The sequence below is a fragment of the Tachypleus tridentatus genome, chromosome 1 (assembly GCF_004210375.1).
Source record: "Tachypleus tridentatus isolate NWPU-2018 chromosome 1, ASM421037v1, whole genome shotgun sequence".
NCBI classification, from domain to species: Eukaryota; Metazoa; Arthropoda; class Merostomata; order Xiphosura; family Limulidae; genus Tachypleus; species Tachypleus tridentatus.
In genome coordinates this window covers 24,374,836-24,387,758 of record NC_134825.1, presented here as the reverse complement: position 1 = coordinate 24,387,758, position 12,923 = coordinate 24,374,836, and the positions used below count along the sequence as shown (strand labels likewise).

At 34.3% G+C, this 12,923-nt stretch overlaps 1 protein-coding gene across 2 annotated transcripts in view; it reads left to right on the top strand.

Moving 5' to 3' along the window:
• LOC143244586 (homeobox protein DBX1-B-like) overlaps window positions 1-12,923 on the top strand; it is a 33,578-nt gene that overhangs the window by 16,112 nt on the left and 4,543 nt on the right. Inside the window, exons 2-3 of one of the 2 annotated variants that reach the window (XM_076489558.1) lie at window positions 5,930-6,055; window positions 9,862-10,073. In XM_076489558.1, the coding sequence (XP_076345673.1) occupies window positions 5,930-6,055; window positions 9,862-10,073 (338 nt within the window). Of the gene's footprint in view, window positions 1-5,929; window positions 6,056-9,807; window positions 10,074-12,923 lie in introns of both variants that reach the window. The other variant, XM_076489551.1, reaches the window with a different exon arrangement.

The window sequence follows — 12,923 nt, the reverse complement described above, 5'->3', positions numbered from 1 at the left end:
CTTGGGACACTCTAATGTTTGGTAATGTTTCTTTTCTTCAATACTATTTTTGGACAGTCGAACAATTTGATTTTTATATCTTTTGACACGTGACGATGGATAATTTCACACCGAATGCAGAGAAATTCTCTGAACGAAACATTGATCTGTTTTCACAAAACTTATTCCAAACGCGGACCGTTTTGTACAAAACAGGTGTCTTTCGTGGAACAGATGTTCAAAATAACTTATACAGACCAGAATAAAAACTCGAACACGTTTGTCCAATCACACGCCACTTTCTCTGTTAACACTCGGGTATTTACTCAATTACTACACCATGCATGCCGACAACGACATCAATATAGAATATAAACATTTTAACCAAGAATATATCTTACACAACCTTATTCTGAAAATACTCAGATTCGGTCAGTGACTGGTCTACTGTATGATCGCCAAGCTATTTTAGGAAACCTAAACATATATATGTGTAGTAACTGGAATACTGTTTGAACCAGTAACTTGGCTTTCGGCACTTAGTTATTAGATAGACAATTGAATGTTGTATCAAGTGTACGCTTGTGAATCTACTTTAATGTTCGGAAAGAGATGTCAAGCAAAATATCAACACCAGAACGTGGTCGAGGTTATTTTGATTTGTATAAAGATAAAATGCGTAAGTTTCAATGTACTACAGTTAAGGTTTTGTTAAATATGACAGAGAATGTTTTTAGTAGAAATAATAAATTATATTTGAGAGAGCTTTTCATGAGAAATATTAATAGATGTATCTTTTCTTCCGCAAATTATATTTCGTATAATGTGGAAGTTGTATATTTGACATTATGAAGCAAACATCTAACTAACTTTATATCCTGGTTATTGTACATTTGCATATCACCCTCTAGTGAAATAATTAAGAAACAGACAAGGCTTATAGTTGATTTTAATAATTTAATAAATTGCCACTTTCCACCTCGGTGAACAGGATTTCTATGTCACTGACATTTAACTGAAATAGTTGATACTATTAAATAATGTCTTATTTCCGAAAGTGTTCTGACAGACAAGCAATAAAGAACATACGTTTGCGTAACTAAAAGGCGTATTTATAACGTGGTCGCGTAATTTACAACGTTATAACGGATGTAAAGGGTTTTATTAAAAATCATAATCGTGTATCATTTTATCGGCGATCGGTGACTGTTGTGAGTTATGACGCTATAGATATACGTCAGAACACGAGAAAGAATCGAATGCTCGTGATACTTTCTAATGCACTGAGTCAAATAAACGCAATGACGAATAGTAATTAAAACATTTGTAAAAAGTGTAATTTTCTTTTAAGTTAGAATAGTTGTCAAAATTAGAGGTTCTCATAATATGTATAGAACCTACCCCCCTTCCCCTAAATGAACCTAGGAAAGCGTGATAGTTCAGGCATTAATGTCGGTTATTAATTGTACCAAATATATTAATGATTTTCTCATTTGTTTGAGAAGTTCAAATTTGCCATATAACCCTATGTTAATAAACCACAAAGATAATGACGAAATTAGAACATTTACGTCAGTCCATCTGTAACAGATATTTCGCTAACGACAGTCGATTCGTAATTTTACGTTAAGTCTTCAAACCTGAAATTTCATCAAAGTATAATCAATAATTTTGTACGTTATTTGCTTCGTTGAGCAGAAAATCCAAACTCTGCCCCTGACAAGTTATTTACGATAATAAGTGATAATAATCGATTATACAAAGTACTTTTCAAAGTTGAGGCTCGAAATATAAAAACAGAACTAAAAACAAACGAGCATATATTTTCACAGAACGTTCATGGTTTTTTCAGAACATAACACTTAGATTTCATGTTTCAGTTCTCCTTGTTATTAAAGACCATTATGCCGAAATCAGTAACCGTAGGTTATGTTTGGTATTTTCAACTTTAACTGTACCTTTCGCAATACGTAGGCTAAACAGTCAGAATAGACAGCGTAGTTTGAGATAGCCATCCCGAACTTAGAGCTGCTTACCAGAAGGAACGCTACGAGTTATCATCAGTCACAGCCTTCGAAGTTCTGACTCTTAATAAAGTAATGTGACAGACTGTTGCAGTTATAGGGGAACCATAGATGAAGGAATGGCCCGAACCTTGGACCTACTGACCGCAGCAGGCTAGTTAAAGCAAAATACCACGTCTGGTCCCGAGTTTAAGAAACTAGCTTAGGAGAGAATGTTTACTTGATGATCCATACATTATTTTACTTTAACGTTTCGCCGAGTCATTTTACGATGCAGAGTTGGAGGCCTGGCACGAGTTGCTGGTTTGGTGGGCACTTGACTCGCAACCTGAGGGTGGCGAGTTCGAATTCTGTCACGCTGAACATGCTCGTCCTTTCAGCCGCAAGGGAGCTATAAGTGAGAATCATTCTCACTGTTCTTTGATAAAAGAGTAACCAAAGAGATGGCGGAGGGTGGTGATTACTAGTTGCCTTCCTTCTAGTCTATCACTGCTAAATTAGACACGTGAAGTTTTATTCTAAATTTAAACCACACGAAACCAGTCGAGAGTGTTTGCACCTGACCCTCCCAGGTCAATACGAGTCTCTTTCCCAATAAACAGACACTAACATTTGTTTTTTGTGCTTACCGTTCAGGTTACAACATGAATTTCAGTGTTTCAGTCTTTGTTATGTGCTTATACTCATATGATTTTATAAAACAGTTGAAAATTTAAAAATAGTTTGTGTTTCTCTTATTACGAAGCCACATCGGACTATCTGCTGGGTCCACCGAGAGGATTCGAACCCTCGATATTAGCGTTGTAAATCCGTAGACTTACCGCTGTACTAGCGGGAGACATAACAAAAATAGGTAAATATTTAGTAGGAACAATAATAAAGCAATACAATCTTTAGGTCATCCTATAACAAAAATAGGTAAATATTTAGTAGGAACAATAATAAACCAATACAATCTTTAGGTCATCCTATAAAAAAAATAGGTAAATATTTAGTAGGAACAATAATAAAGCAATACAATCTTTAGGTCATCCTATATGATTGGTAAAACTAAACATCTAGTGTTATTATTGTTTACTTATCGTCCACATTATAGTTGAATATGGCTGTAAAATAACGTATTATCTTAATGTTATTTTGTATTCATCATCAGCCCATTCAACTTGATGATACTACTAAGTTTTATCGAAAATATATTAATTAATTATCTATTGCCCGATGATATGTTTAACGTATCAAGTCCTCAATACCAGCATACAAGTTTTTTTTTTTTTTCTACTTTATTCCACATAATAAGTTTACACTGGAGAAAACTGTGTTGAAAACATAATCGTTTAAAGATAATAATGGAACACAAAAGCATTAACTGACGCACAGTCTTTGTGGTGAATTAAAAGATATATGTGTTTGTGTGAGTTTTTCTTATAACAAGCCCACGGGTCCAACATGGTCAAGCGTGTTAAGGCGTTCGACTCGTAATTCGAGGGTCGCGGGTTCGAATCCCGGTCGCACCAAACATGCTCGCCCTTTTAGCCGTGGGGGCGTTATAATGTGACGGTCAATCCCACTATTCGTTGGTAAAAGAGTAGCCCAAGAGTTGGGGGTGGGTGGTGATGACTAGCGGTCTTCCCTCTAGTCTTACACTACTAAATTAGGGAGGGTTAGCGCAGATAGCCTTCGAGTAGCTTTGCGCGAAATTCAAGACAAACAAACGAAGCAAAGCCACATCGGGCTATCTGCTGTGTCCACCGAGGGGAATTAAACCCATTATTTTAGAGTTGTAAATCCGAAGACTTACCACTCATCCAGCATACATATACACATAAAATAAAATAAAAGTCACAATTGGCGCTGTGAGGCCATGGGTGCATTAGGACAGTAACTGTTTCTAAAGAGTTGGTGGTGTTGACTAGCTGACTTCCAACTACTCTATCACTTCAAACGTAGGAACGGCCAGTTTTACATTTAATTCACCAAAGAAACAGATAAACAAACTTACGTGTTTGTATCGCTACAACAACAACAACAAAAGATTTTGTTGTTCAATAGTTTACACACTTGTGAATTTGGGAAACAAAATATCTTTCGTGAAGGTAAAACACAGTGTTTTCATAACTTAGAAGAGCATTTTGTATAGTGAAATATCTTTCTGTCAACGTTCAGTTTATTACAGTCGATTCTAACAGTAACTCAACGCTTTAATATACAAAATTCGCAGAACTGTAATTAGTATTTCACCAGTGAAACGTCTGACAGCATTATCGACTAAAATCAAACGATGTTGAGCTACTTTTGGCGAACAGTGGTGTATTTCCATCGTTGCGTTATTGTTTAAAAATGTAATTGATCAATAGTAATTTTACTTCAAATATCAACAACGAACAATACTACTTAAAAGTATTTCAGTTTTATAATACTTAAACTGTAAAAAGAAATGCGCAAAATAATAAGAAAACAACTTCACCAAACTGCCGTATTTACGATTATTTCCAGCCAGTTGGTTTTACACCACAACAAAGTTTCTACAAGAAGTAAACAAATTCCTTCAGGACTTACTCTTACAGTGAAGTAAAAATCACTTCAAAAAATCACACTATAATGAAGTAATTATATTTTCATACTTTATTACTGCGGTGAGGTAAAATTATCTTTAAGCCTTACTTTGACAGTGGAGTAAAATGGATTTTTATTTCTCTCCCTAAATGTTTGCTATCAAAACTCTAGTGTTAATGCAAGAGCATGATTCCAGATATTGGTATCGTGACTTATATTAAAGTTTGAAGTGTTTTTCAAACTAGAATTAAAAGTCTTTTCGATTTCTTATTAATATGATATAGTCTCAATTTAAAAAAAATATTAAATTATCATACTAGATGAAACTATATTTTAAAAAAATAATAATATTAGATTACTATATGAAAACTAACCTAAGGTGTTTTTAAATTTATTTACAAGAAACTCCAATAGTATAAAAACACGAAAATGTACAGTTGGTGGTCAGAAAATTAGTCCTATTAAAATATCCACAAAACTGTTTAATATACTGTTAAGTCAGTTAATTAACTCATCTGCTCTTCTTTATATAAGACTTGAATTCATGTATAATTCAGTTAGTTTAATTTCTAAGTGTCTTCGTCAGTTTGATCTCATTTGATGTGACCATGGTTGCTGTTGAAATATCACTTTTCAAGTTTGGAGAAAAATAATTTGTAACTTTGACAAAAAATAGTTATAAGCCAAGGTAATTGCAATTGAACGTCAGAGCACGCTATGTAACAAATATTAAGACAAGCATTTTAAGCCATAGCCTGTAACCTGTTGCACAAACATAATGGGATGCAAAGCATTGAAAACTATTGCTTGTAACCTGTTGCACAAACATAGTGGGATGCAAAGCATTGAAAACTATTGCCTGTAACCTGTCGCACAAACATAATGGGATACAAAGCATTGAAAACTATTGCCTGTAACCTGTTGCACAAATATAATGGGATACAAAGCGTTGAAAACCATAGCCTGTCACCTGTTGATTCAGATATAATGTAATACAAAGCATTGAAAGCCATAGCCTGTAAACTATTTTATGTGTTTATTTTTCTGGATACTTAAAAACAACAGAAACACGTTTATTAGAGAGAAAACAATTTTAAATGTGTACGACAAGGAAATTCATTTTTTTATTTCTTAAAAATATTCTAGTTAATTAATGAAATCAGCATCCGAAGGATTTTAAGTTTTGCTTTGTTTAACAAATGACGATGAAGCTAGCAACTGCATGTGTATTTTAAAATTATTGATTATATCTATGTATTTGTCACAATATGTATAATTATGAGATAAAAATAAACTTTAATAATTGTTATTTATAAGTACAATCTGTTTGAAACAAGAAGTGTTACCATATAAATATTGTTGTTGGTTTTCAGGTTCCTACACAACATCCCTTTCAGGTTATAACTACACATCTGCAATGGTAGCTAAGCCCGTGCCCCGTACCTTCATGGATTCGCCATTACAGTCTCTAATAGCGTGCAGAGCTCAATATTTCACGGGTGAGTTGTTTTCTTGCTACTCCTGGCTGCGAGTTTAAGCGTTTGTTGGCAAACATGCGCTTTATCTTAAAAAAAAAAAAGCCAGTCAAACACAAACATAAAGTGACCAATAACTTTGCTTCTGTAATATTAGAAAAACACCTTCACTGTAACGTATTGGAATATTTCATCGATAAAAGGAACCGTATATTTATTACAGACTAGATTTAAAAGAATTCATTTGCAAGACCTTAGAAGCTCAACTTATAAGTATTCTAAACGTCCATTTTGTTGGTTTAGTCTCCAGAGAAAATGGTAAAGAATACATGTTGTTGTGACAAAAGGGATTTCTGCTTAAACCTATTTATAAATACTATGATGTTTAAAGATTCTTAAATCTTATAAATTATTGCTTGCGAGAAAGCTGTTGAGATAATAGTGTATTTTGGATGAAATTTGTCATTTATGTTGTTCTTTAATATACTGCACAAAGAAATGTGAAAAGTCATGATGAGTTTCTTTTCACTGTGGTATGATATTCATGAATGTCATGACATGCGTATTTTAAACAAGAATGCACGAATATATGTTTATTTTCAGAACAAATAGAGGAATGAGGTATGAACTATTAGGTTGTTTGAAAAACCATGGCGGATTTTTATACTAAAATGTTATTTATTTATAGGGATAATAAACATATCTTTTTTACGACTTCCTATATATCATTGTAAAACTAAAGCTTTCTTCTATTCATTAGCGCTTTTGTTCTTTTCTAAGACTTTATTTTCAATATTTTATACCCTTATAATTAATGATGTGAAAAAAGTTGCGAATAATTTTTTGAATGAATTTAAACTTGGTCATAATACATCACAAACAGCTCACAATATTAGCCAAGTATGGAACGAAGGAACCACCTCCAAACGTACAGTACAGAGTTGGCTCCAAAATGTTCCCAATTGACATGTGGTTCTTGAATATAAGGAAGGCAGAGAACGTCCTTCTGCTGTTGGAATCAACCAACTGAGAACATCAGTGGAAAGGAACCCGCGTCAGAGTGTTCGAGAAATGACACAAGGATTGGATGTTGGCATTTCCACAATTTTAGACTATCTCGAGCAAATTGGAAAATTGAAAAAAGGTTGACAAATGGGTTCCATACGAACTCAATGAAAATCAGAAAAAAACTGCTGTTTTGAACTGTGCTCTGTGCTGATTTTGCGCAACAGAAATGGCCCATTTCTTGATTGAATTGTCACTTGCGACGAAAAGTGGATTTTTTACAACAACAGAAAACGATCTGCGCAATGGCTCAACCACGACGAGGCTCTAAAACACTTCCCAAAGCCAAAGTTTCACCAACATAAGATTATGGTCACTGTAAAATGGTCTGTGGCCAGTATTATCCATTATTGTTTGCTCAACCGAGGCCAGAACATCACTATGGAAGGTTTACTGTCAAGAATTGGAATATATTTATAGAAAGTTGCATGAAAAAATGCTAGCACTAGTCAGCCATAGAGTACCAACCTGGCTTCATGATGATTTTCGACCATACGTTACTCAAATGACTCTCCAGAAGTTCAACAAAATGGGCTACGAGACATTGCCTCATCCTCCTTACACTCCAGACCTGTTGCCCACTGACTATCACGTTTTCAAGCATTTGGACAACTGTTTACAGGACAAGACATTCATCAACAGAGAAGTAGTACAGAATGGCTTTAAATATTTTTTTTATTTTTATGAATAATCTTGTTTTCCGCTGACAAAAGTGTGGTGATTCATTGTGTTCCTATTTTGTTTAATAAAGATTCTTTTTGATTTTTTTATTTCTTATTACATTTAAAGTTTTAAATCTGTTATTAGTTTTCGAACAATCTAATAGTTAGACCAGTTTTGTTTAACACTGTGTTTCCAAATCTCATAAAGGAAACAAATTGCTTCACAGCTACATAGAGCTGAGCTCATAAAACGAGTAATTATGGATGATCACTAAAACAAAAACAGAATTAATTTTTTTACAACAAATTATTTGTTCAATACATTTAAATATTAGATGTACCGTTTTAACTTCGTAAATTCAGTTGCCACCCAGTGACATAGTGGTAGATAGATTGCTAGAAACTTGGTTTCGATACCTGTGGTGGGCAGAACACAGATAGCCCTTTGTATAACTTTGTTCATATTACTAAAACAAACAAGAGATCAATTATACTTTCCCGATTTATTTATTTCTGTTATTATACTTGCTACAATTGCCAAGTGATTTATTTAGACCCAAAAGAATAGGCCTTGGCATGGCTAGAAGGCTAAGGCACTCGACTGGTAATCTGAGTGTCTCAGGTTCAAATCCCCGTTGCACCAAACATGCTCGCCCCTTCAGCCGTGGGGGTATTATACTGTTACGGTCAATCCAACCATTAGTTGGTAAAAGAGTAACCCAAGAGTTGGCGGTGGGTGGTGACGACTAGGTGCCTTCCCTCTAGTCTTACACTGCTAAATTAGGGACGGCTAGCACAGATAACCCTCGAGTAACTTTGCGCGAAATATAAAACAAACAGACCAATAGACGCTTTCCATTGTGGCCAAAAAAAAAAAGCCTTTCAGCTAAGATTCATGTTAATTTATTTCTCACGTTTAATGTTCATTGTTAAGTTTTAGGTGTTTTTTTAGCAGTCATAACTCCAGCAAAATACGTTTTTATAGTGTTTTCAGAAAGTCGATATTAGTCATTGTAATTGTGCTCATTGCTCCTAGCCAATGTTATCAGTTAAGTTTGATTATAAGGGTGAATTGATTCTTCACGAAGAAAGAGGCCTTGCATGGCCAGGTGGGTTAAGGCGTGCGACTCGTAATCTGAGGGTCGCGGGTTCGAATATCCGTCTAGTCTTACACTGCTAAATTAGAGACGACTGGCGCAGATAGCCCTTGTGTAACTTTGCGCGAAATTTAAAACCCAGATAAAAAAACACAAACTTTACAACAGTATTAATACATCAGACAATACTTCTTTTCAAACAGATCGGTAAAAATAAATTAAAACGAAACGTGTTAAGCTTGGAGACCAAACGTTTCATTATGTTTTAATATTTCAATCTTTTCTTCTGCTGTATGTGACACGTATTTTTTGTAATTTTTTAAATCTTTCTTTGTACACGCTAAGGAGTTTCTTCTTGCCTGTTTTCTAAGTGTATGTTTTATCCTAGAGCAACCAAGAATAAAAACTTTTGTATATCTCTTAGAGATATTTTGCGAATGTTCAAGGTACTTCGAATAAAATAAGAAAAATCGATATATTCATATCGTTGTTATCTGCATATGATGTTTATTGTGTAGTATTTCACCCATAGGCCTGCGTCTTTTACAATCTGTATCGAAATATAACATAACAAACAAATGAAGTAAAAAACAGTGAGTTTTGTGATAATATATAATTTGTTCTCTGAAGCCTTCTCTTTGATTAACTGTCAGAAATAACTTTGTTTGTTAAATAATATTAACGAGATGCTGTTTGTTTTGAATTTGAAGAAGTAAAGAACTTCAAACTCTTTGTTTTTCTCAAAAAATTTGTTCGAAAAACTCGCAACGTCACACGTTCTGAGATAGTTCATAATTCGTATACTTTAACTTTTCGATAAATAAGTTCTTTGAAGAATCTGTTCTCCATACAGAGGGTGATGACAAACAGCGTCCCTTAGTGACCATTATTTGAACATGAAGCAGTCTATAATTTCAAAGATGTAAAACCAGTACATTTTTTTAATAACTAGGTGTGTCACCTGTTAACGGAGTCAATGGTCTTCATACCATTAATGGTATTACAGGGATTTCTTCAGGGTCTGGTGTTTCCTTTCCGCTTCCAGCGACATTTCCTTGGGCTACTGCTCGTGGGAAGCCCCGACGAGGTATGATGAGACGAGCCGTCTTCTCGGACGCACAGCGTCAAGGTTTAGAGAAAAGATTCCAGATTCAGAAGTACATAAGCAAACCCGACAGGAAGAAACTAGCTGAAAAGCTGGGACTCAAAGACTCTCAGGTAGGAGGTGAAACAGTATAACGGACTTAGCTTGTATGTCAGTATCTATGTACGTATCCAAAACTTCTGCGCCATCTAGTGATTAGTAGTAAAATAAAAAATTCATACAAAAATTTACACTTTGGGTATTCAAGATTCAGACAATTATAAACATAACAGTGGTATGTGCTGCAACCATTTTTTTATACTATAACACAACAGGGAAACAACTGAACGCGAGGGTTTGATTATATCTTTATTCGTGTAATTGTTTAAATGTAATGCTGATAAACTGGAGTTCTTAAATAAATATTTTTTTAAATAAACGGAACCAGTTTATGTTATTAAAATTTGTGTAAATTTTGAGCTCTGTTTATTGAATCATTTTGTGGCAATGAGTTCTGTGTGACTAAAGAATACGATCCGAACACTCTCCTCCCCCAAAAAACTGTTATAAAACATTCACTTTCTCTAATGTATTTTCAATAAAGTGTGAACATTACGGTTAGTAATTACGGGCGGCCCTTGTGTCAGCTTTGCAAGAGAATATCATATTATGCTTCCTGAAAAACATCAATCAGAAATTTGGTTTGTTTGTTTTTAATTTCGCGCAAAGCTACTCGAGGGCTATTTGCACTAGTCGTCCCTAAATTAGCAGTGTAAGACTAGAGGGAAGACAGCTAGTCGTCATCACCCACCACCCACTTTTGGGCTACTATTTTACCAACGAATGGTTGGATTGACCGTAACATTATAACGCCCCCTACGGCTGAAAGGACGAGCATATTTTGTGCGACGGCGATTCAAACCCGCGACTCTCGGATTACGAGTCGAGTACCTTAACCACCTGGCCATGCCAAGCCTCATAAATTTAGTATTAAAAAAATAAATCTACCCAACCTGTCCTAACATTGTACTTTTGATAACTCGGTCACTTTTAATCGTTTTCTAACAAAAGATTCAAAAATATGTTCTAACAATGATCCTAAATAACTCCACTTCTTCTAACCCTTAAACATGCATTAGATCACAGTAAATATACTTATTTAGGGCGTGCAGAATTGGTGTTTGTTATTAAGCGCAAAGCTACATAAAGGGTTAACTGCCCTCTACCCACTCCGGCTATCGAAACCCACTTTTTAGTGGTATAATTCTGCAGACATGCCGCTGTGCTGTTGTGGGAGGAGCTTAGGATGGGGGAATATGTTACTTTTTATAAATTTAATTTTGTTTTACGTTTTCGAATAATTTAAAAGTTTTGAAGCATAAGAATAATAAAAATAACGCATCGACATTAGTCAGTTTTTTTTGCACGCGAGTTTTTGCTTTTTCAACCTTCAAACTAACCATGACTTACTGGAAATTACGTAATTAATAAATTTTATCTCTCTTGTTTTTTTATTCCTTTATTTCAATTTTATTTCCCATGAGATAAGAAAAAAAAAACTGGTTTTCGTAACTATAACCTGCGGGTTTTTAGAGTAACTGTAGTTTCAACTATATTTTAGTTCTTTTTCCATATATAATTTCAAAACACATTAACGATTTAATTTAGGATATTTACAAACAAAAAAAGGGAAACTCATTTTTAACCAAAGTCAGAGGAAAGTAATAAATCTTATCATCTGTTCTTTGTGTGAGGTGTAAACTGTGTTGTGTAGCCTAAACTTAATTACATCCTTAGCACCGTATTATTTGTGTTTTGGTTTTAACAAATACGTATGTTTGGTGTTAGATTTAAAATAAAAAAAACCCTCAAAGTAACGTCTTTGGAGCTTAAATCCAATAGCATGTTTAAAGTAGAATTCTAAACTAATAAGAAGCTGTAGATATTACAGGGTGTGTTATTTATTTATTTAATATTCTTATTGTGTTTATTATGTATATATATATGTGTATGTGTGTTTTCGTTATATCGTATTTTTGTGTTCCCATGTGTACTCTTGATAATGTTGTATATATCACGTATATGTTTTTTTTGTGTTTCTTTAAGAATGTTCCTCTATTTAATAATATGAGTTTTAACTTGTATGCAACATGTTTAATTGTTTTCAAACAATATACATCTATAAATATTCTATGGAAGCAAGGAAGGGCTAAACTTAATCTAGGATTAAAATTATGCAATAAGTCATTATTAGCGAACACGTTACATGAGGAAGTAGAATAAGTCATTATTAGCGAACACGTTACATGAGGAAGTAGAATAAGTCATTATCAGCGGACACGTTACATGAGGAAGTAGAATAAGTCATTATTAGCGGACACATTACATGAAAAAGTAGAATAAATCGTTATTAGCGGACACGTCACATGAGGAAGTACAATAAGTCATTATCAGCGGACACGTTACATGAGGAAGTAGAATCACCCTTAGAACATCACGTGGATCAGCATTACGCTTACGAATTTACAATGCTAAAACCGAGGTTTCTATTCCACGTGGTGGAGATAGAGCAGATAGCCTATGTTCTAGCCTTGCACTGAAACAAGAAAACAACCATATCTTGAAAGTGAAAGTGAACCAGGGAACCATGACTATTGTCCTGATCTGACTAATCACCAGATAAATTTAGGAACCCCATTTAACACGTGTGGGTTATCGTCGCTCAGTCTCTGTTCAACTAAACCCACTTCCTCGGGCTTTCTAATATAAATCATGCACCAGGAATGGGTTGCAATAAAAATAGTATGTTCATTTTACCCAGGCAATAAGGCAAAGGGATGCATCTCAATAAATTAACGAATTCATATTTCTCAATGTGCTATGTATGGTTCGAGAATGAACTGTTTGTTTTTCAAACTAGGAGAGTCAATTTACTTTAGTTAAGGCGCAGTATACAGAATTAGTACCAAATTCTCCGACAGATA